This window comes from Chamaea fasciata, unplaced genomic scaffold (genome assembly GCF_029207755.1).
Source record: "Chamaea fasciata isolate MVZ Bird 193981 ecotype frontalis unplaced genomic scaffold, bChaFas1.0.hap1 SCAF_13, whole genome shotgun sequence".
NCBI lineage: Eukaryota > Metazoa > Chordata > Aves > Passeriformes > Sylviidae > Chamaea > Chamaea fasciata.
In genome coordinates this window covers 6,202,463-6,226,921 of record NW_027094098.1, presented here as the reverse complement: position 1 = coordinate 6,226,921, position 24,459 = coordinate 6,202,463, and the positions used below count along the sequence as shown (strand labels likewise).

The 24,459-nt window shown below is 43.4% G+C and overlaps 1 protein-coding gene across 8 annotated transcripts in view; it reads left to right on the top strand.

The window, feature by feature from the left end:
• POC1A (POC1 centriolar protein A) overlaps window positions 1-24,459 on the top strand; it is a 55,044-nt gene that overhangs the window by 7,303 nt on the left and 23,282 nt on the right. For 2 of the 8 annotated variants that reach the window (XM_066195514.1, XM_066195513.1), the window contains exons 1-9: window positions 2,760-2,863; window positions 4,093-4,177; window positions 4,854-5,025; window positions 5,945-6,124; window positions 7,241-7,348; window positions 8,596-8,711; window positions 12,936-13,069; window positions 21,263-21,331; window positions 22,606-22,701. In XM_066195514.1, coding sequence (XP_066051611.1) covers window positions 2,846-2,863; window positions 4,093-4,177; window positions 4,854-5,025; window positions 5,945-6,124; window positions 7,241-7,348; window positions 8,596-8,711; window positions 12,936-13,069; window positions 21,263-21,331; window positions 22,606-22,701 — 978 coding nt within the window. In that variant the 5' untranslated portion in view covers window positions 2,760-2,845. Of the gene's footprint in view, window positions 1-2,759; window positions 2,864-3,605; window positions 3,627-4,092; window positions 4,178-4,517; window positions 4,632-4,741; window positions 4,760-4,853; window positions 5,026-5,944; window positions 6,125-7,240; window positions 7,349-8,595; window positions 8,712-12,935; window positions 13,070-21,262; window positions 21,332-22,605; window positions 22,702-24,459 lie in introns of those variants that run through there. The other 6 variants (XM_066195520.1, XM_066195521.1, XM_066195519.1 and 3 more) reach the window with 6 other exon arrangements.

The window sequence follows — 24,459 nt, the reverse complement described above, 5'->3', positions numbered from 1 at the left end:
TGGCTTGAGTGCGGGCTTGGGCTTTGTTCCCCCAGCCTAATTGCTGGGTTATTCATGGATGGAAAGGAAACTACTGCTTTTGGGTCTCATGCCAGAAATGAAGCAATTGTGTCCCCTGGTCCATCTCTCCCAGCTGGTTTTAAACCCACTAGATAAAAAAAAGTGCAATCTTATTCAAGAAGTTTGCAAAGACAATGGGTTGACATCAAAGAATCCCTGCTGCTTTGGGGCAAGAGATGTCAGGAAAAGGATTCTCCATGCTAGAGCTGCTGTTTCTGCATTGCAGGGGTCCAGGGAGCCACATTTCTGCAGGTGTCAGAGGGAAAAGCTCCCCAAACAGGGCCCTGGGATGCCCAAGACCGCAACCATGCCAGCTCCTCCCTGGGGACCCATCCCTGGTGAAGCCAGACACGGCCCAGGCCTCTCATTGCCCTTCACGACAGCTCTGTGGACACTGCTGGGCTCTGGACTCCCACCACTGGTGCCTCTGGGACAGAGAAGCAACAAGTTCTCTTCAGCAGTTTCTTCTCAGGCTGCTTCCCATCCCAGGGCACCACTGCCAACCATCACAGAAACGTCACCTGCAATGTCCCCACACCACAGCACAGTCACCACAGTGATAGGACAGAACATTCCATTGGAACCTGCTGTCTGTTGGTGACAGTTGGCCTTTGCCTGCCAGCTGGTGGGACACAGCCAAGCTGTCCAGGGGTCACCATGGAGCGAGAGTTCTTGTCCCTGCGCTTTCCACAGAAGCTTTGGAAAATGCTGGAAAGTGGCAAGTTTCAGTCAATTTGGTGGAGTGATAGTGGAAAATGTGTGGCCATCAACAAAGATCTCTTTGAAATGGAGGTGCTGGGCAGGGAAGGACAGCAGGTCTTCCACACACAGAAAATTAAAAGTTTCACGCGACAGCTGAATGCTTATGGATTCACCAAAATGAAGCGGGATTTCCAAAGATCTGCCTCCCTGCCTGAATTCCTGTCAGAGGAAATAGCAGCTTCTGCTCACAGCCAGGTACAGCAGCTGCTCTTCACAGCAACCAACACTTGTGATAACCTGAGGGGAGAGAGGGACCTTCACAGCAAATAAGGCCTCCTCACAGAGAGCCATTTGAAGGTTGAAAAGAAGCCACTTTTTATAAGGGGGCTTATAAAAATGAGGGAGAGGGACTTTTTATTGCAGGCAGAGAGTGACAGGACAAGGAACAGCGATTGTATAGTGAAAGAGGCCAAGTTTAGATTAGATGTTAGAAAGAAATCTTTCCCTGTGAGTGTGGTGAGGCCCTGGCACAAGTTGCCCAGAGAGGTTGTTGATGCCCTATCCCTTGAAGTATTCAAGGCCAGGCTGGATGGGGCTCTGAGCAACCTGGGATAGTAAGTGGCATCCATGCCAAAGGCAGAAGTGTTGGGACTTAATGATCTTTAAGATCCCTTCCAACCCAAGACAGTGTGTGATTCTGTGATGGAGGGGATGGGGTTTGGGAGCAAGTGGTCTCTTCACAGGCAGGTTTGAGTGAGTCTTTCTGACTAGTACAAATGCGGATAGGATACATTTCTGCTGAGTTTGAACACATTAAAGGCACAGACAGACTCAGCATAACCTGATTTCTCTGAATGTCTTTGCTCCATGTCTTGCTGCATCAAATCTGAAAACTTTCTGTGGCACCTGCCCAATCCCAAGCAGATGCAGCAAAGGACCAACAAGATTACCTGCCTGCTCACATCTGCACTGAAGCTGCTGAGAAATAGCAATATTTGGTTTTCAAAAGCAGTTGTTCTGCTTTTGAAAATCCTACGCTGCTCTGCTCTCAGGAGGCAAAACCCCAGGGGTGGGGATGCCTGAAGACAACCATCACAAGCTTTAGCCTGAGCTTTAGGTGCTACATGGCCCTCAGAGTACATGATTCTCTGATGCAATTTGGAGTAACTTTGGGGTTACCAGTCTTGGGATGGTGGCAACTAACTCTTCTCCTTTGCTTGTTTTAGATCCTCTACTACTATAACCCCAGCTTCAACAGAGAGCATCCCATGCTGTTGGCAACGTGCAAAAGGAGAGGTGTCCTTACAGAAAGGGGCCCAGATGCGGAAGAGATGGAGGAAAGGCCCTTTTGAAGCCTGGATGGTCAACCCAAGCTTCATGGAGAGGCACATCTGGGCTTCACGCAGGCACCTGTTAGAGAGCAGTCAGTGACCAGTCCATAGGTCTAATTAATTGTGATGTTCCTAGACAGAGATGAATAGAGTTGGAAGAAATAATTTGAGTTGGTATTAAACCACTGGAAGAATAAACCTTTCTCAGTTGTCCTGTGCTCTTTGCACAACCCCAGGGTGAGTTCCTATTTTGAACACCCACAGACCAAGCAGAAAGAACTGATCTCCCATCAGCTGAACCACTTCTTGGAAGTGGCCAGCCCGGCTTTTTAGCCCTAGAGGGCACGGGATTGTGATGCTCTTCTGGCTGAGATCCGAGGACCGCTTCCACCAGGCTCTGGCGCCATTCAGCCCCAGGGCAGCAGTGAGGCGAAGGAGTGGGGTGGATGGGCACTGAACGGGCTAGACAGGGAGCGGCCCCAGGCCTGCCGGAATAACTGATATAACAACGCCGGTACGGGTTTTCCCCAACGTCCTGAGCCCCCTGACGGCGCTGGCTGTGCTCACAAGAGCCGGCTCGCACATGCCGGGGCCGCTCCCGGGCTCCCGCCCCTCAGCCCGGCCCCGCCCCTCAGTCCGGCCCCGCCCCTCAGCCCGGCTCCGCCCCTCATCTCGGGCCCGCCCCTCGCGGGGCGGGGCCGTTGCTACGGGGCGCGCGCGGCGCGGGAACCGAACGGCGGCCGCGGGGCGTCATGGCCGCCGTGTGCGAGGTGAGCGGCGGCCGGAACGGGCCGGAACGGGCCGTGTGAGGGCGCGGCGGCGGGGCCGAGGCCTCCCGGAGCGCTGGCGGCACTGCCGCTGAGCGGGGCTGACGGCATTGGCAGCTCTGGGGCCGTTGTGTCCCAGCCGAGAGGGTTGTGACTGTGCAGGGGAGAGTGAAAGGGGAAGGCAGGGCTGGTGCCGGCCCGGGGGGGTCTGTGCTGTGGGGGGCTCTGAGGGCGGGGTGGCGGTGGGAGGCAGTGCTGGGCTTAGGGGGCCTCAGTGCTGCTGTGGGCTGGGGCTGGGACAGAGGGGCTCGAGGAGCTCAATGCTGCTGGCAGCCCTGGCTCTGGGGTGCTGTTGCAGCTGGGGTCGGTCTGTGTTTGTGGAGAGCGGCACCTCCAGGCTCTTGGGGGGGTTCTGGATCTGCGGGGGCCGGTGCTGGCTGTTGAGGGGGACGGGCTGCCCTGTTCCGGCGGTGGTTGCTTGTCTGAGCAGGGGGCTCTGGTCGAGTCCTGGGCGGGAAAAGGCTGTGCTGGGGATTTCCAGATAGGCAGGAGCAATGTGTGAGAGAGCAGGGATTGAAGGCTGATCAGCCTGTCCTGAGCTCTCCGCAATTTTCAAGTGTTAAAACCTCTGGTAATAGTTCTCTCGGGTCTTTGTTTTTTGCCTGACCTGAGGCCTTTTTTTGGCCTTTGCAGCAAGGTGCTGTGGGAAGGGTTGAGTGTCAGTCTGTTTTGCTGCAGTTCTCGTTCCTCCTGCCTGTTTGAACAGGTGTGTTAAATCTTGCGGGTTTGTCTCTTCTGTCCAAATAGTGGCCTCTTGGCTACACCTGAGCTGAGATGAGCAGCTGTCAGAGCAAAGCTGAGCTTGGCTGTCTGCTCAGGTGATCATGGACATGGCTTATCTGTTCTACAGTCAGCTTTAGAGTCTCTGTGCCAGCAGCGTGTTGTAAAAATGCATGAGGGATTTGTGCAGTCACCCAAGATCCAAGCTAAAAGCCGCTTGGATAATTTGCTTCTTTTAAAATTTATGGCATATATGAAATTTGTGTTTTGTGTTGTGCAGTTGCCTGCACAGCGGTTCTTGCCTCTACCTGTTTTTTTTTGTTTGTTTGTTTGTTTGTTGTTTTTTCGTAGGGTGAATATGTGGCTTAGTTCACTTGTTGTGGAAATAAGATGATTTTGTTGTAAAAAGATGCATCTTAAATCTGTAGTGTCTGAACATTCTTGTCTTCTAGGAAGATCCATCCCTGGAGAGGCACTTCAAAGGCCACAGAGATGCTGTCACTAGTGTGGACTTCAGTCGTGCTAAGAAACAATTAGGTAAGTTGCCTGTGTTTTGATGGCCAGAGTATAAAGAAGGAGCTGCTCTGCTTTAGTTAGATGTGGGGAGCAGTGGAGGTAACTGAGCTCTGCAACAGCAAAAGGTCCTGCTGATGCTTCCTGCTAACAGCAAATTGGGCACTGCTCCACCCACTCACCTTGCAAGCTTGTGTTTTTAATATGTTGTGAAGAACTGCTGAGCAGACATTGGTCAATGTTTTGCCACAAGGGAGAGGTGTTGGAGGGAGGTGTAGCCAGGGTGCTTTTAAGTCACCATCTCACCCTTCTTCTCTGCTTAATCTGTAATGACATTTAACCTGCTGCAGCTGATACCTGCCTCTGCCAATGAGATAACCTTCATTTCCAGAGTGTGTGGAAGATTTGCAACCTGTGTGGCTTCTGCCTCTGCAGCTGTTGCATGGCTGGACTCTTGGAAGTAAATTGTCAGTGCAAAGTAATGCCTGGCTGGCCTTGTTGTGTTTGAATTACTAATGATATGCATGACAATAATGAAATACACAGCTTGCAATAGACTGGTGAAGCTTCAAGGGCGATGTATTGAGACTGCTGGGAGCTATGATGGTGAACTGAGTGTGAAATGTAGTTTTAGTGTAATTGGAGGAGAACTAATTCAAGATTGTTTTTGTGTGGTTTTGTTTCTCCTTTTTTATTTCAGTAAGTGGCTCAATGGATTCGTCCCTGATGATCTGGAGTATGAAGCCTCAGATGAGAGCCTATCGCTTCGTGGGCCACAAAGATGCAGTTTTGTGTGTCCAGTTCTCACCTTCTGGTCACCTTGTGGCTTCAGGCTCTAGGGACAAAACAGTCCGTTTGTGGATCCCTAGTATGTGAGTACCTATTCCCTTCTCCCTCTTTTGTGTTTAACTATGGCTTGGAATTTCTCCTTACTTCTTTGTAGCAGTTCTCTGGCTATGGGACAGGCAGGGATTTGTTTGAGGGAAAGAAGAGCCACTGTGTCTTTATGTTCCCTTCAGTCTGTGAATATGGAGCTCCTGGTGATACAGTATATGCTGGAGACAGATTTTTGGACCAGGAGTTCCATAAACCTGTTGGATCTCTAAATATGCTGTGCTTTGGATCTCTAAATACGCCTTGTGTTCATTTGTCAGACAAATGCATCTTGCATTTATTTGGAAATGAAGTGTAAAGAAAAATGAACGCATTTAAATTATCTTGGCTGACTGAGGTAATGGCAGGTTGCTCACAGCCGTACAGCATCAGGTGTGCTGAATTCAGTCGTTTTATTTCTTGTGTGATGTGGCACTGGAATGGCCAACTGGAGTATGGGTCATTACAGGAGTAGTTGTGAGGTCGTTGCCTGCTTGTCGCTGTCTAAATGAACTGTGAAAGCACCTCTCTCCTTGCCTCCCTTGCAGCAAAGGACCTGGCAACAGTACAGAACCTCAGTGTCTTCTTTTACATGGATGTTTTCATAAGTGTTTAAATGGTTGCAAATTAGCTGTAGCATTTTTTCCCCCTTTATAGGAAACATGGGTTGTTTGCTGTTGGATTGGCCTCCAACATGCAACTAGAACAACTGGTCTTAGCTGTGTATTCTGTATTGCTCATGAGGCATGAGCAAGTTTGGGGTTGATCAATGTTTTTATCCTAATGTGGTCACATGTGGTTCCCACAGAAGTGATTGTTACTAGCACTGCTCAGCATGCAGCTGCTCTGTGTTATCAGATACAGAATGTCTCTGCTGCCCTGTTGTGGAATTTTAAAGAGCTCTTCCCTTTTGTGTAGCAAAGGAGAATCCACTGTGTTCAAGGCTCACACAGCGACCGTGAGAAGTGTTCATTTCTCCAGCGATGGCCAGTCCTTAGTTACAGCTTCTGATGACAAAACAGTCAAAGTGTGGACGGTTCACAGGCAGAAGTTTCTGTTCTCACTGAGTCAGCACATCAATTGGGTTCGATGTGCCAGGTGAGTATGGCTCTCTGACAAACAGAGATGGAGGTTTATCCCTCAGAGCAGAGGCTCTGTGTCATGCTCTGGTGCAACACATTTCTATTCAGGGTGATTCAGGTGTGTCTAGTGACTAAAGTACATTGCTGACCTGCAGAGACATCCTTTGAGTAATAGTCTGCACTCGCTTTGTGTTTCTCCAGTAATCTCTGTCAAGCAGAGGCTTTCCTGCTTTGTGATTTGTTCTGTGTTTTGTTTTTACCTGGTAAGGAGAATTCTGTGTTTCAAAGTTGCTAACAGAAAAAAAGGAGAGGTTTCTACTGTATTTCAGCTTAGTTTCTTTACACTTGTCATGCCCCTTAAAATGATCACCTGTGCTATCTCCAAAATGTTGTAAGTGCTGCCATGATAATAACATTATTTCCTGATAACTGTTTCAGATTTGGTTTCAAGGAGTTATTTATGCGTATGTGTATCTAGGATAAAGCCATGGTTTATCCTAGGTTTATCCTGTCTGTAGGTGAAAAGTTCATTACAGTTGTGGAATGTGCTGGTGACAGTGGCTGGTAGCAATACAGATGCCCACAGAAGGGCAGAAAGGATTTTTTTCCAGTATGTCTGATGATCTATAGTTAGAGACTCAAGTCCTGATTCTGTAACATGTATGCCTCTGAAGAGAGATCTGGATCTGTCATGTGTATGATATTTTGAGATGGGAACTTAATATATTCTCCTAAGGTGCTGGAATGGTAAAGGGTCTGCTGCAGCTGTTTTCTTGTGAGTGACTGTGTTGCTCTGAACTGTGGCTAAGGCAGGAGTTGTTTTGAATCAGGGCAGAGAAACAACTTGAGGTACACTTAAATTGAAACAAGTAGGACACAGGATCTTAAGTCAAACTCAAGACTTTCCTGAGGGTTATTTTTTATGCTCGTGGAGCTACGGATAGTTTGAGTACTTAGGGTTTGCTTTCTTTTCCCTCAATTTAGTCATTGGCTTTTCAGGCTCACTGATGCCTCTGAGTTCTTGAAAAGTGGGGTGTGTTTACCAACATACTTTGACAACTGGCCAAATTCAGTTGGCCCCGTAGTCCTTTCATTTGAGGGCTTTTCTTAATTGCTGTAACTCTTGCCTTAGATTCTCTCCTGATGGACGATTGATAGTGTCATCCAGCGATGATAAAACTGTCAAGCTGTGGGACAAAACCAGTAGAGAATGCATCCACTCCTTCTGTGAGCATGGAGGGTAAGTACCTGGTGGTGATGTCTGAAGCGGAGTTACCTGGGGAATTTACACCTGGTTTGTGAGGTTCAGAGGTCCCTGTCCTGGCAGCTGTAAAACTCCTTAAAAAACCATTAACACCTCTCACAAAAGTAGCCAGTCCAGAATTGCCCTGGCCCCTTTGACTGCTCAGAGTTAGAACTGTGAGGGTTTTATTTCAGTAACAGTTCAGCACATCAAGCCTCAGTTTCTTTGTGCTTATTTATTTCTGGTGATGCTTAAGTTCTTTATTTCTTCTTTTATTTTGCTCTGAGTTGACATTAATTAAGTGCACAAGTATACTGACAGAATGGCGCTTGAATGCTTTGATTCATCTTCAAGTTTTAAAATAATGAGGTTATTCAAAACCCCCACTTTGCATTCAGAAAAATAGCTGTTAAATTTGGAATTTTGAGCCACAGCCAAGGATAATTTACCCAGAAACATAAAACAAGTGCTCAGAGAACTGAGACTGGAATCGCCCTAATTCATTGCTGCATTGATTTTGTATGTCCTTTCTGGGTAATATACAGTACTAAGACAAATTCAGACATGATTTTTTTCAGTGCTCTTAAGTATGTGTCTTGTCCAAACAACCTATTGAAATGAGCAACTTTTTCAGTACTTGCTACAAGAATGCTCAAAAGATAATTAATTTTATCCGGTTTGTTTGGTGGGGAGTTACAAGGTATCTTTCCCTGAAGGGTCTGAAGCTTTTATTGAACTTATGTGTTCCAACTAAAAATTGATTGGATTCAGGTCCAGAAAGAAATTTGGCCTCAGCTTTGCTGCTTTACAAGCGGCAACATATGATTTCAGGCACAAACTCACTAAGTTCCATTTTAAATTTAGTTAACAGAAGAGAATTTTCTGCTCAGTCTTGTACACATCGCTCTGGATATAACATTAATTTAATAGAAGACATATATTATGCAAACATTAAATGAACACTTCAAAACGTTGTTGTGACAGTTGGATCCATCAGATTTCAGGAGGTTTGTGTCTACAGTTCCTACACCTGTAATGTGAACTACTTAAGTTGTGCTTAGGTAAGAGCCTGCAATCTGCCTGGGGTTAGAAGCAAGGTCTTAACCTGAAAATTTATTTTGCTGAATTTCTTTTATCTCCTTTCCGTAACATTCAGTGAGTCATGGCGTGGCTTCCCCTGTTGAAAAGGCCTTTTTGATCTTTGGCAAGATTTGAAGGTGAGCAGTTGTGTTTGACACTTACAGGTTTGTGAACCACGTGGATTTCCATCCCAGCGGTAACTGCATTGCCGCGGGGGGCACAGACAGCACGGTGAAGCTCTGGGATGTCAGGATGAACAGGCTGCTTCAGCATTACCAAGGCAAGTCAATAACTTACAAAGCCTGAACCTCTCCATGTCTTGATGTGAATTGCTCTGAACTCCAAGGTTGGTTTCTCCAGCTGCTGCTTTTCCAAAAAGGCACTAGGTTAGGCCTGCCAGCAGGAGCCTTTCTTCACCAGACATCATGCTTTGCTTTGTGTTTAGCTCCAGAACTAGCTCTGAAGCTGTCCCATGTTGCAGGTGGGCATGGGTCATACCTATATAAGCCATTTGGCTTATATTCACTGATACTTGAAAAGGTGGTGTGCAATAAAAAAGGATGTGGCCTTTGCCTCTGAATAAGCCTATAGGAGGAGTCAAAACTGTATTCTAGCAATTCAAAATGCTAGGTTCTTTTATGAGAAAATGAAGAAAAGTTAACAGAAATGGAAAATCAAAATCAATCAATTGCAGTTCTATACTATGATCCATGTTTATGGTTCCTTTTCCAGACTCTGTTGTTCATAATTAGCTTTGATGATGCCAAATGGCATTTCCTCCCATTACCCGTTCTTGTCCCACTGATTAGTGCTGCTGTTTGGTAGATCCAGATAGGAAATGGGTGCTTTCCCATCCCTGCCATCTTCTTTGAGATTGATTGACCTATTCTGTGCATTAGTTTCTTCAGCTAAAGTGTGGCTTTTCTTTGCTAGAAACAGTTTTTAAGGCTGCTGTGATAATTTAAAATGAGTACATTCTTAAGCACTGTTTCCAGTGTTGATCGCTTATTAAACTTAATTTTGCTAACTTTCTCTGAGGAACTGCTTCTGGTGTGCCTGTAAAGCAGATCAGAGACATGGGGCTGAAGCTTGCTGTCTTCTTTCTGCCCTCAAGATCAGCTTTCGTGCATTCCTGCTGTGACAACCTCACAGCTTCAGTCATTCTTCTGGATTACAGTCACTCCCGGCTCTCTGATAGTTAACAAAATCTTACAGAAATCAAACTTTTTGATGACTGTTTTTCCAATTTATCTGTATTGAGCATGCAATTTATGTAATAAGTATTGTTAACTTGTGGCCATATCAAAACTTGGAAACGCCTTCCTGAAGTCTTGTTGCTAAAATCAGTAGTGTTTTTAAATACTTGGGCAGTGTCAGGTTGTCCTTTAACCTGCTTTATCAGCTTTTCAATGGTGGCAAGATCTGCAGTGCATGTTTCCAGCCACAGTATAACTTGGCTTAAAAGTCAGCTCTTCCTGCTTTCCACTTAGCTATTAAATTGTCCACATCTAATGTGGTTTAGGCTTGGCTGCCAGGTTTATTTTTTGTCTTGGAATGACATACTTCCCTGGTATCCCACCCCTACTGAATGACATTTTAGTGTGGCACCCTTGCTGTTGAAGTGATCTTTTTCCTGGGGTGAGTGTTATTTTTAACAGCTACTGTGTAAATCCTAACTGTATATTAAACTTTGAACTAAAAATAGTGATAATAGCAGAAGAAACCTTAAATTGCAATGTTGGCTTTTTGCAGTCACTTTCTGCACCTGTGGCCACAAATTGATGTGTTTGTAATGTGTTCTGGAGATGTGTTTATAAGTCCTGCTCTCCTGAGCCTTCTTTTGGCTAAACCTGATTTTGTTTTGTGGCTGTCCTGTGAGGCTGCCAGTCCTGTTCCACTAGATGGCATCTGTGCCTTCAGAAAGTGCTGATGCTGCCTGATTTCCAGGGAATCCATTTTAAACATGGAGTTGCATGGAGGAGTTAATAGATGAGTAGCCCTGCCTCGGGCTCTTGCGTCTTAAAGTTTGGGCTGGTTTCCAGCACCGATTAGTCTTTTAGCAGTGTTGCTCTTGTTGCCAACACTTGTTCCAACTGTGACATTTGTAAATGAAAGTTGGAAGTAGAGAGCAAGCTGCAAAACCTTTTGTGTGCTGTGTTTTTCTTTGAGCCAAGCAAAGTATGCTCTGGTCACGTTTACTGTGCAGGAGAACACACAGATGCTTTATTCAGTTCTCTGCTTGGCACTGACTCTTTTGTACAGCAGATTTTATACAGCCCCCACAAAAATGGTCAGTGTTTATTGCCTGACATTTTTTCCCTGTCCAAAGCTGTGTGTGGGACACCTCTGTAGCAGGTCGATGGAGACAGCTCTAACCTGTTTTTTATTGCTGTTTAAAAAGAATAATTGGTACTTTTATCAAGTTTGGATGGGGCTGATGGTGGTTATCTGTTCAGCAGAGATTGTGGCTGTGTCAAGTTCATCTTAATTTATCTTCTCCTTGATGATTACTAGGGGTTGCATTACATAACGGAAGTGTTGTGGGGCTTGTGACAGTTTTGTGCAGGCTGGGAGGACTCAGTTTTACACGTTAACCCCCAGTATAAGTCCCCTAAGAGGCTCTTATTTTGCTAGGGCTTGGCTGTCAGAAGAGTGGGCTTGTAGCAACAAGTCACTGGGAGATGCCACCTTGTTCTGCACTGGATTTATTGTTTACAGCATGAAGTCAAGTGAGGTGGCAGGATGTGTTGGCATGTTTTTTGTAGAGGTGTTATGAATGGTCTTGTGGGAGGTATGAGCTGCTTTGACAGTAGAAATGAACTTTTCTCTGAGTTTACATGAGCCAAGGAGTCCTTGGGCACAGAAGTTGCAATTGCTTATGCAGCCACAGTCAGTGTGACTTTTTTCCGTTATGGAAGGGGTTTTTTTGTGAAGCTGGAAATACTTTACTTACTGTCTGGAACTAGGAAGATGTGACACACTATTAACCTTTTCTATTTCTGATGTGATTCCTTTCAGGACTTTCCTTAGTTGACAAGATACATTTACATTTATCTGAATATAGACACTAAGGGGGTGAGAAATATAACAAATCGCTCAGAAGGAGATTTTCAAGGGAGAAAGATATTTATCACTCTTTCATATGAAAAAAACTCCACACAGACCTTTTTCACCTGTAATACATGATACGAGGTTGGGGGAAGAGGAGGATCTAGCTGTGCGATAGAGACAAGTATTCACCAACAAGAATAACAGTTTGGAAGTTACCTGTGTTAAGGTAACTTCCATGTTTTGTAGCAGTCTGGGTCAAGAGGAGTTGTTTTCAGAACTTAGCTGAGGTATTTAGTGTTCCTGAAAATTTCAAAAGTAGAGGCATTCTGTTTTACGATTAAGCAAGGTTATTTCAGCTATCTGCTTCAAATCCACATATGCAAAAATAATACTTAGTTCTAATGTATTAAAAATGGTATTTTAAGGGATTTCTTAGCATGCAGCGTGTATTTAAAATGCACAGTAGACTCTCAACGGAACATAAATTTAGTTGGGTGTGATATATCAGAAGTAGTAGATTTGAGATATCAGAACATTTGGAGGGCATATAGTATAATTAAGAATAACTGGATGGTTACATCCCTCCTCAGGCATATTAATATTCTGTAATGTCACATACGCGCAGGAAGCTGGGCATATGTGAAGTACTGCATGTTCTCATAAATAAATATGTTCAATAGCCTGTTTTGTGAAAGTTCGGGGAGGGAAAAAAGTCATATATTAAATGTTTAATGTTACACTGAACTTCAGTGAAGTTTGACTTTTTTCCTAGAACATTTTCTGTAGCTTTTTCAAAATAAATCTTGGGCTTCATTTTCATGCAGGGAAAATGGCTTTATTGCAGGTTCGCACTCTTGACAGTTTGTCTATTTGTTTTAAATTTTGGTTAGACAAATAGGATGTCTGAGGAAATAATGCTTATACTGGACCATTTTCAAGTTGCTCTTATTTCCTAGTCTCTCTCAACTCCAGTCTTGGCTAGAGTCAGATGAAAAGAAAACCAAAGCAAGCTGTGCAGTGTCAACTCTGAATGTCTTCCATTGTAATTTCAATCTTCTCAGTGTCCTAATATACAGATTTTAATCTAGAATGATTTGAGAGAGAGACCAGCAGCTCCACGGTAGTAAAGTACATCAATGTCCAGCTCTCTCACAGAATCCTGTAGTTCACTTGCACATACTGGAAGCTTTTGTAGCATTGAATCTCCCAGAATAATTGGCAAAACTTTCTTTTTCCTTTCAGTAAAGTAGTGCCTATTTTTACAAGAATTGAGTTACTGTTATTGTTCTCCAGTGCTTTGAAAAGCTTTTGTGGAATGTTTCCCCCATGATAATTTTCTTGTTATATTTGTAACAGAAAATTAGGATGTGCTTGTGCTTTATTTTATTCTTTTGCCTTGGGCTTATGTAAACTGATCTTGGGGACTATTATACTTTTTTTTTCCTATCCCCAGTGCACAGCTCTGTGGTCAACAGTCTTTCCTTTCATCCGTCCGGAAACTATCTGGTTACTGCGTCCAGTGATTCAACTCTTAAGATTCTGGACTTGCTGGAAGGAAGACTTCTCTATACACTGCATGGTCACCAGGTGAGGCAAGGACTTTTTTACAGTAATGTATAGACTCATAATAAACTGGGCAAATTCATGCTTGAGACTTTCATTCTTCATGACCAAAAATTGTTTGAAAACTTCCTTGTGTAAAATCATGATTATAATGCTAATAATCTTTGAGGGCATCACTGTTTTGAAGGGAAAGAGGTAAGCAGGAATGGAGAGAATGAGAAGGCAAGACTAAATTGAGCTCCAATATTGAGGATTCAAGTCTAAGGCAGAAGGAACTTAGAGCAGCACCCTAGGCTCTGACTGACCCTGTCAACGACTCTCTAGTGCAGCTCTGTCTCACTCCCTCTCTAGAGAGCTGCAAATAACACTTGTCCCCCTGACAGAGGTGTTCTGAAGATAAATGCTGTTCACCTGGTAGGAGACTCAAGAACAGTAGCTGTAAAATAGAGGAAATCTATTTTGGGATTTGATTTGGGAACATCTTGTTAATGGACTGAATCATACAATTGAAGGTGATATATGGTGCTGTTTGATTAAGTTTAACTGATTGGCCTGTTAGTAGTATGCTGCTGGATGTGTTGTTTGTAAGGTCAATTTTATGAATGCTTGTAGCTCTCTTTCTAAATCTTAAATGAAAATAAATAGACTAATTTCATTGTCCATGCGGAGTGGGGTGTGAAAAAGTAGGGCTGTCCTAAGGGTTCTCTTTCCAAAGGGACAAAGAGAACAGAAATTCTTAACCCACTTGTGTCTCTTTTGAAGTGGGGGCTGAGTTTTAAAGCATAAAAACTGTCAGGGGAAAACCACAGCCTGAAGCTTTTTGGAGATGATGGGGATTGTTGTGGGCTATAATGGTATCCATGTAAGCTGTAAAACTGATAATTCTGTCTTCTTGTGGCTTTGTTTAGTGACTTCCTTGTTTGATGTCTAAAAAGGTCAAGTTTCTTCTGTAACTTCTCTTTTGCTGTATGTTAATAAATTTTCTTCTTCTTTTTGTAATATTAATGGAAAAAATAGGAAAACTGTATGCTTAAATCTTTCATGAAGTAGAGCTTTGATTAAAACTGACTAAAGGGTTTAACTGTCAAAAGAATGGGGAGGAGATGGTGGTTATCCTAACATGTCAGCCTTGGCTGTATAAAACTGTTCTTGGAAAACTGACCTAAGTGAATACACCTGTCAGATAGGGGCTGCAGAGCTTCTGTTGCCTTAATCTTGTTTTCATATTTGTCTGTTGTGTTAATCTGCCAAGTGAGTTCTTGAGAAGCAGCTTCCTGGAAAAGAGTAAGTGTTGGAAGGACTGGAAGTCTTTACACTTTCCCCCCTTCCTTCAGGAAGGGATGTGCCTGGTTATGGTTCAGCAGGAGGCTGAACCTGCTTTCCATTTTTTCTCTCATCTGAGCTGCTAGCTGTTCCTCACTGACTGCAGTAGCACAAAAAAAGAGTTTAGCATTGAATTAGAGTCCAAAACTGATTATGGTCATGGAAGTTTTCAGAATGAGCAATTGAAAGTCCCTTTAGGCTAATGTTGTACTTTACTGGAGGTTTTAACAGAACAGTTTGTGGATAATCTATCCAAAAGTAGAATTAAAGCTCCCTGTTCCTCCTCCTTGCTGCTTCAGATCAGTGAAACAGTGTCTACCTCTTCCCCTTGGGCATCTAACTGGCATTGGAAATGCTTTGCCTTTGGCACAGCTGAAGAGTAGCTGCTGTTGTGGCATTTACAGCTCGTTCAGTTTGGAAACAAGTGCAAATATTGAAGTGGCTGGTAGAGCTTTCTGGTTGTCTTTAAGGGCATTGCACTGAGATACCTCTGGAACCAGTCCTGGCATAGTCCTGCCTGGCATTCCCCGTCTGGCATGTGCTGCGCTGTTGTCAGTTGGCTCTTTTACTGCCTGATTGAACAGATACCTTGCTTTTTCACTAAAAGCATATGGCGACCTGTGCTTTGTTCCCAGTAAGCCACTGTCAGTGGCTACAGGCTGTGCCGTCACCAGGGGGGTGGATCCTGTGCTGGCTGCTTCTCTAGCTTGTTATGCTCATAGATCAATCCAGGTTACTTAATGACAAGGGACTTTTTTGTCCCCTCTGTTATCACTGTGATTTGTGCCAGCATCTCCAAGTGGCTGAAAACAGTGGTGTGGACTTTTTTGGTCATTAAGTTGATTTGTCTTTTTAAGTGAGTGCTACAGGTTAGTCACCAGATGAACAACCTGTTCTGAAGATCTTCTTGAGTTGTGACTTTTTGAGGTTGAACTTGTTCTGGTTGACACTTTGTTCCTACTTTGCTGGCTGCTGTTACTTTGTTCTGGGAAGGCTGCATGGAAGTGGACACTTGAAGGAAAAAAATCTTGAGGTCCTTTAGACATACTTTGACGCAACTGCTGGAGTGCCAGGAATTTGTTAGCAGCTGATTAGCTGTAGTTTACGTGGGGAGGTTGGCCAAGTTTACATTGCTGTCTTTAATTGAAATGTAGCTGGCCTCTTCTAGCAGAAGGATCATTAGAGGCAGAAGTTTGCAGCTTGGAGCTGACATCTTGCAGCTGCAAAATATCATTCTGTATTGTGCTGCATATTTTGGTTCTGGAGTGCTTCAAGCTGTGAAGTGCTCTTATCTAATTCCATACAGATGAGACACTGGCTTGGTATGTAAATCCACCTCTAGTACTGAATCATTGTTGAAGAACAGACTGTTTTGGAGCCCTTAAGCCACCCCAAGAGATTTGCTGGAGGAGAGTAGGTATGTCCATAGTACTTGTCTGCCCTTTGGAGTGGTTTAATTAGAGCATTTCCAGACTGACTTCCTCAGTGGAATGGAAGTTCTCAGTAAATATTTAGAAAACATCTCGTGGTTACGTTTATAAATAGAAAATGCAAAGTTACAATTCTTCAAGCTACCTTGACTTGAACTATGAAGTACCTACATTCCACCTACCTGGGCAACATAAATGGTCCTTGCTTTGCTCTCTGACTAATGAATGAGGTCTCCTGAGCAGGTGCACAGGAAACAAATGTGCTCCTTTACTGTCAGCTGCCAGCTCTGCCTGGGTGGCATTAAACACCTCTGCGGGCCTGGTCCTCTTTGAAGAACATGAGGACATCTCAGGGCTATGCAGAAGTCAAACAAAAAAGAAAGAAATGTGGGTTGCAAACAACAAGCAATTGACTTTAGGCTTGCATTTCTGAGTTTTGAAAGGAAATATGAGTTCTCTGTCCTTGCCTTGTGTTTTTATAGACTGAAGATTTCAGAAATTAAAGCTGCTGAAGATTGAGCTGTAAGATGCTGCTGTAAATTTTCCCTATGATAGTTGTAGCCCTTACTCTCTGATGAAGGAGAGTGCAAACATGACAGTCTTCCTCAGGAATTTTTCAAAGCCCAGTGTACTGAGAATCCTTGAGACTTCTTGTCTGAGGTATTCCACCTGAAAACATCCCTGTTGTCATTGCCACCTCTGTTCCCTGTACCTTTCTCTTTGGTTCCCTTCACTTCTCCCTTTCCTGTGTGACTTGCCCGTTTCTCCCATGTATGAGGCAACATGAAAGCACTGTCAACAGTGGCAATGACTGCTCTGTTTGTTCTTAGTTCTTTTGTTCGTAGAACTGATGGTGCCACGGCTGGGATCCCAGTGTGCTGGTTGCTGCTGGATTTGCTTCTCAGGCCTATTCTCCTCTCATGTCTCCTGTTTCTCTTTGCACTAGTAATCTGTTCCTGGAGAGTTTGGCTGAATGTACTGGTTCCTACATCTCCTTTTGTGGCAGTGGAAGGGAAAGCTCTCCATTAATTCAACTATTTACATCCTCTAGATATGCCTTATTCCAGCTCTTAGCACTTTCCTTGCTCTTTTACCTGGCTTTTCTCTACTATGCATTAGTTTCTCACAGGACTGAAACAAAAAAAAAGTAAAAATCTACTGACATCCTTGACCCCTATTTGTCTCTCCAGCTTCCTTCCACAATGCCTCTCCTTTCATAGTGCAGGCATCATTAAACTCCTCTTCTCTGGCTTGTTCCTGGACCCTCTCCAACCTGGCCCTTGTTTCTTCTGTTACACTGAAGCCAAAATGTTTGCTCTGTTCCTAGCTGAAGCCTGAAAGTCTGGCCTTTCTTGACTTGGCTGTTGGTGTTGGCCCTGTTGTTGCTGAAGTTCTGTGCCCAGCAGCTCTGAAGGAAAAAAAAAGGTGTTCAAGAGTGATTTCTCTGTGATTGTCCACTCATTATTTATGGATGGTACACATTCATCTGCTACCTGTGTGCAGGTGTGACTCTGGGCTCCAGTCATACTTCTCCAGACTAAACACTTGGCCTTTCTCTTAAGTATTTCTTTCAGAGGCATCTATTTTTAGCTCTACCCTTGAAAGCTTTGTGTTCAGGATTGCTATTCCTGTTGTCTTAGTCACCCCTGTGTCAGTTGTTACTGATGCTATTAGCATCCTGTCAGTCACTTGGTGGTGTAATCTGTGTTCTGGCTTCAGATCCCGTCTCTCTTGGTGATTAATGCATTCAAGTCATTCAGAATAGTCTGACCATCTACTCTGAAGGCCAAACATAATGTTTTATGTAAGCTGATCAACCTGTGAAGTGCTAGGGCATTAAAGGCCTTGTGGTCTCTAACCTCCTTTGGCTGAAGTGGGGAAATAGTAAGAAGGTATAATCTCTATCTCTGCACATGAATTATGTAACATACTGGGCCTCACCTTTCTCACCTATGAATGCAGCTAGAAATGGGCTGTCACCTGGTGTTTCAGCTGTCATGCCATGCATATCTGACCTTGCCTGAATCGTGTTCTCTGGGAATGCTGCGGCAACCAATGAGGTTTGATAATGTCATCGTTCCTTCTCTATGGCTTCCTTTTTCTTTGTGGTTGCTTTGCTCCATCCAGTGTTTGAGCTATTTGTCCTTTTCAAGGCTTTCTGGGACTTACCTCTACCTTGCCTGGTACTCTTTAACAGAGGAGATGAGTTGAATGTTGATTAGTGACTGTGCTCTTCTCACTCAACAATTTCAGTGGATGACTTGTTGCTTTCTTCTGTACTTTTCTTCAAAATTTCTGCAGCTCTCCCAATATCACTAAAGCTGCTGTTATAATTTCAAACTCTACTGGACATGCACAAAAGCTTGACAGTCCTGATGTTGACCTGCTGAGGATTGAATAGAAATGTACCTTACCACTGACTTGGTGTATGTCATTGCCCAACTCCTTCCTGCAGCTTGCTGTCTAGTCCGAGGCAAGAAGCTGCAGGAGTTTGGGGGATTGGTACTAGCAGCTTGTGTGGAGCACCTTGGGCAGTGGGGATGCAGACTGGAAATTCTGAACCTCCACGAAACACTAATAGAGAGCTGTTTGGTCCTGCTGCAGAAAGAGGAGCTGAGAGATCCTGTAGAAGAAAGTTGCTGTGTCACAACAGGGGGAGACAAAGACGTGACACACACGCTAAGGTTCATGTGACAGCAGCCAACGTTTATTCATGGACATCCCCTTTTATAGGGGGTTCAAAATCCCCATGCTTACACACCTCATTGGTCGGGGTCCCAACACCTGGTCACTGGCCAGTTAGATGTCTGCATTCAGGATTGAAGGGGATTGGCTGGGGTCCCCTGCTTGAGTTCAAATCAAGCCTATCATTGCCTGGAGTCTCGTTTACTTCTACCCTTTAACAAACTAGGCTAGTCAAATTAAGGTTCTGTCATGGCCAAACTTACCTGTGCGGCTTCAGATGAGCTGTAGCTGTCACGTTGCTGCATCTCAAAAGTTCTAGTTCTGTGGGAAATAAGCTTAGAATTCTCTCTACTACTTCTGTAAAAGAATATGCAACTGCTACTTTTTGATACTTTTAATGCAAGCAGTAAGTTAAAAGAGGGGGAAAAAAAGAAGGTTTGAGTTCTTCATTCTCCAGTCTCCTGTCTGTTACTCTTCATCAGAAATCTGTTAGATTTCTGCTGTGCTTACTTGGGATGAAAGGAAGTTAGGCTGTGTCTAATAACTGGCAAATGTAGCTTTTTTTTTGTTTGTTTGGTGTGTTGATATTAAATTGCAAGGGTATTTGGCAAACTCTTATTTGTATGTTGCTATAGCAAACCTGTTGTATCTTGGAGGAGTTCTGGAAGTGAATGTAGCAGGAATACTTTTCGCTTAATTTATGTCAACAAGTCTGTAAAGGATGTTGCGTCTATAGACTTGTTTGTTCCTTTTCTTTCAATTTATAAAGGCACATTCAGTCTTTGATATAATTTTCTATTTTGGGAAGAATATGTTCTGTTGAACTTTTTTCCCCTTCAGAATGCCATGACTTTGGAGTCAGTTCATTGCCTGTTTTGATGTGATTTGTGTTGTACTAGATTTTGTCTAAATACTCTGAAATATTTAGACTGATAAAAATATTTTTAGGAAACATTGCTCTTTTCCAGTGTTCCTTGCTTGTGCTTGTTCTTAAACACTTAGTCTTAAATTTTTTTCTGCCCTCCTAACTCTGGTTTATTATAGTCCAAGAGCAGCTTCTGTAAGCTCACCTCTGTTATCTTAGAGCAATATTCACAACTGCAGTTTTCTGGCTCTGGGGTTGTTTCTGCCCTTTACTACTTGCTTGCCTTTTGCTTTCGCATTTTTTTTTAGAGCCTTCATTCCTGACATGTGATTAGAGAGCTAAACACTGGGGTAGGTGCGTGGGAATGAAGGCAGAGGCACAGTTTGTCTCAGCTGATTGATGGCAGTGTCTTGGGTCTGAAATATCTACCCTAGTTATTGCTGTGTCAGGTGAGTGAGCTTAGTCACACCAGCGACCACGCATGCGCTTTGGAATTGCTGCTGCTGGATCATTCCTGGCAAGTCCTCTCCAGTGAGGTGTTGCTATGGGAAGGCCTCGAAACATTTTGAAATCACTGCATGTTAAATGATAATATGGAAACACCTTAGTGTGTTTTAAGGCAGCTAAAACTCTTCACACTGGGATTGGACGCAGCAAGGCTCTGGTTTTGCGGTCATAACTTTGTGCCAGCATGTTTGGAAGCACACAGGACTGTGGGGGACAGGTTGCAGTGAGAGCTGGGTGCTTGTCTCACATGCAATCTTTGGGTATTTGTCTATCTTCAGGATTTATTTTGTTGAGTTCACTTTAACAACGGCAAAGAAAAAGGGTGTGAGGTTTCCATGTGATGTCCGTTGGAAAGATGTGGAATCAGGATTGTATTTCCTTCCAACTTGATACAGGGTGAGGAGAAGTTTCTTAATTGCCTTCTGAGATACATGATCTTATTTGAAAGAGGGTAACTGATTCTCTCAGGTGTATGATCATGTGGTGGGGTTTTCTGGTGGTTGTTGTGGCTTTTCTGGCTGTGTTTTTGGTGTTTGCTTTTGGTGTTTCCTTCCAACCCTCCCCAACCTGTCAGCTCCATAGGCAGCCTCTGGAAGTTCTCATGCTGACCTCTGCTCATGCTGGTGAGCAGTCTGCAGAGGAGTGTGTTCAGCAGCTGACATAAAACTCCACGACATGGGTTCTCAGCTGTTTACTCTGAACAGAACAGTTTGTCTGTTGTGCCTGGGCTCGAACACACGTAGCAATTCCTCCGCTCTGTTTAACTGCAGCATGGAGCTCCTGCCTCAGCCTTCCCATGTGCATCCTCCTGTGTGCTTGCTGGAAGGTGGAAAACAAATTGAAATAGGTGTGTGGTGTGAAAGGTGTGCTGTAGCTCTAAGAAGCATTGAAAGTCTCTCAGAACTGACTGTTTTAAACATGAGGCTTCTTCAAAATGCAAGTGCTGTGCAGAGGTGATCCTGGATGCACAACTCTGGCATCTCTTCTCTCAGACTACTAAGAGAAAAGCAGTTTAAGCCAGCCAACTATACAAAACCTTCAGTTTCAACACTTTTAATAAGTGAACAGGGGTTTTAGAAATTTCTAATTCTAAAGTTAAGAGGGAATGTTTGAGGGAAAGAAGAAAAAGCCCAGTGCTGTAAAAATTGGTTTGTTTGTGTCTCTGCCATGGATATTGGAAAGTGGTGTCTTAAACTAGGGTCAAAAGTGTGGGAAGTTGTAAATGCCAGCAAGCTTAGCATCTTAATTATGGCCCATTTACCTGACAGGTAAGAGCTTTTCAAATTTTGCCTTTAGATTGCTGATATCAAATGAAAAATACGTTGTAAAGCTGAAATGAATGGAATGTTGTAACACTTCAATTTTCTTTTATCGTTTTTTAAACCTGTCTTTTAAATGTGTTTGCAGGGACCAGCTACCTCTGTAGCATTTTCAAGAGATGGAGACTTTTTTGCTTCTGGAGGTTCTGATGAACAGGTACCTGATTCATTTCTGAGTTATAATCCAGATTCACATTTCTTTAAAAGCTGCTGTGTTTTGTTCTCCATTGTCAATGGGGAAAGCAAAAGTGTACCCTTTGTCCAGTATGTCTGGACTATGCAGAAGCAACTTGCTGTTCTATTAACAACTTCTGAAGGTCAAGCCCATTTTTTTTGGTGGTAATGTAAGACATGTAGCCTTCCAAGAAACCCATAGTCAATTGCCAAACTGCAAACAGGCCCGTTGCGTGAGCCTGTGCTGCAGATATGTCCTGGTTTTAGCACAGCATGAGTTGCCCTGCTGAAGACACAGATGGAGTTCAACCCAAAGTAGTAGTCTGAATAAGGATCACCAGTCTTCAAAGAGCTGTGTTGCATTGCTCTTAATCCCCAGGTTGGACCAGGTGGCAATGCCTACCTTTAACAGCACCTTTGCTAGCTATGAAGAGACAGATTTCTCTATTCACTAAAAAAAATCACTTTTTTTTCCTTGTTGCTCAGTGGAATGGCCTTGTTGGTTAACTGTACAGCAGTGAAAGAAAAATGCTTTTATTTCATGCAAAGCAGTGATGCAAATTTGTAAATGAAGAATAAACACTCCTTCTGATAACCAAATGAGCTGTCTGGATTCTTGAGTGTCTTTCAGACCTCTCCAATTGTTGATTGATGGCTCTTTAACTTTTTTGACTTGCAGAGTCACTGCTGAGGGGTTTACTCCATGGATTTCCTCTTGATGTTGAAGTGATTTATGTGTTAGAGGCTTCTTTTCTGTAATCAGTACTGTATTATGGAGAGCAGAGGCCTATACGTGGGATTTAAGTTTGGTGTCCAGCTGACAAACTAGCTTAAGATCTCTAATGCTGGTCTTAGTAGTAACTCTCCTTTTTGTCTGAATGACTCTCATGATAAATGAGTGACTGGTTGGTTGGGGTGTGGCTGATAAATGTCATAATGCTGAGCATTGTATTTTAAAATTTTTGTGGTTTTAATGGTGTATTCTTCATGTTGCTTTGAAGTTCTCGTGGTCATTTTAGTTTAATGATGTTCTTGACCCGAAGAATGTTGAAAGAGGTCACTTATCCAGTGAGAACTCAGTTAAACTGTCTGTATTTAGTAGCATATTTACAAACAACATCCTTAATTTAATCAGTGCCAAAGCTCTTCAAGGGAAACTTTCTGAGGATTTGCTGATTCTTCTCTGAAGGGTTGAAAAAAATGATCCATAAGCAAACTTAGATGGAAAATTTTAATGGAGTTAACTTTCTTCTGCAGGTGATGGTGTGGAAGACAAACTTTGATACTGATTATGGCGATGTAGTGAAACCCCAGAAATATGGCAGCAGTGTGGATGGGACCCATGGCACTGGGGTAGGTCAGCGACCAGTAATTGTGGAGAGTTCCTTTTCAGTACACTTTGTGCAGCCTTAGAGTTTGTGACTCAGGTGCTTGAACTGTAGAATCATCTTTCCATGCTGTTTATTTGAGCTGCAAGACACCTGTTCTTTAACTAACCTTATATTGTTTGTTCTTATTTAACTGTATTTACTTCACAGGGCAATTAAATATAATGATCTTAAAAGGAAGATAAACTTAGTGCATGTATAGATGTGTTTTTTAGTAACAGCCCTTGTTTAGGAATGTGTGGTTCATAATGACATGAATGATAGTTCACAAAAAAAAAGCAGATGTCAGCAACAAGTGAACTTTGCTTTGCTAGCTGATAAGAATCCTTCAGGCTGGTGTCAGTTCTGAAAATAGAATTCACGATATCTTTTCACTGACAGTCAGCAAAGACAAAAAAAATTGCTGTGCGTAGGTGTCACACATGACAAATAGGTGACATACTGTACTGGAGCTTCTTTCCTGAATACCTGGAGACATTAGTTCATATCTGTTCCCTGAATCATGTGTTGAGACCTCAGAGTTCTGACTGTACCTGAGGATAAATCCAGCAACTGAGTAATTCAGTGATGCACTGAACTAAGTGGAACTTAGATCCGTGCATCAGATGTTGGCTGTTACAAAAGTGACCCTTTAAGGCTGCTGTCCATACAAGCTGTAATTTTTGCACATGGTGATGATTAGTTTAAACGTCTTTACTTTGTCTAGTCAATTTTTGGATATTTTTGACGCGTTTGGGTGTACTTCTGGGATTCTGCCTTACGTTATTACTGTGGCTGGTTTTTGGTTAATCTTGTTCAGTATGAGCTGTAAGCTGAAAGGCTTTTTGTGAACCAGGGCTCTGTGCATAAGTGGCTTGCCCCAGCTGGAGGGCAAACTTCTAGCCAACATCTGTTGCTCTGTGGCAGTGTCTTTGACCATGTCAATTTAGATCTTTACTGGGGTACTAAAGTTATCTCTCAAACACAGTGGTGTTTTTATTTAATATGGCTTCAGTCCATTACTGGACATACTGGAATAGCCATGGTATTTTGGGATGGACAAGATTTGAGTTTGCAGCTCTAAGCCTGATGCCCTACTATGTGAAGTTCTGTGTAAAGAAAGCAAACAAAACCTAAGTCTGGTTAGTGTAGGGTTAGTGGGAGAGCATGGGAGGAAGCAGTCACATAGGGAAGGAGGTGAAAGTGTTTATTGATCCTTGGCTGGTTTTCGCTAAATCTGACTTCTTCCTTTTCCTCCCCTCCTGTGTTCTAACTCTAAAGTTATGCAGGCTATGAAACTATCAGTCCAATGACCTCTTTGTTTATTAGCCTGTTGAACTGGTCTAGCTTTGAACTCTATCTGCTTTAATTTTAATTATGGCATAGTGTAATACTGGGCTGAAATACAGCATAGACACATCCTTTCTGGTAGAAAAATAACACTTTTGGTTTTTAACATGCCAATGAATGGCTTAAAAAATGTAGATGAGGTATCAGCTAATGGAAATGATGGTAGACTTACCCTCTCCCGTGCTGCTGTTATTGCCAGAGCATATTATGCAGTAGTAATTTAAAGAGAGGAAGAAAATGCCTGAGCTCTTCTAAAACGTAGTTTTTCATTATAAAACCTCCTAAGATGTCCATTGAAGGGAGCTGCTGAACAAATCCCTTGAACAATGACTAACCACCATGAACATCTGTCACTCCAACACAAGTGTTCCCCTTGTGGAAGAGGGTTTACCTG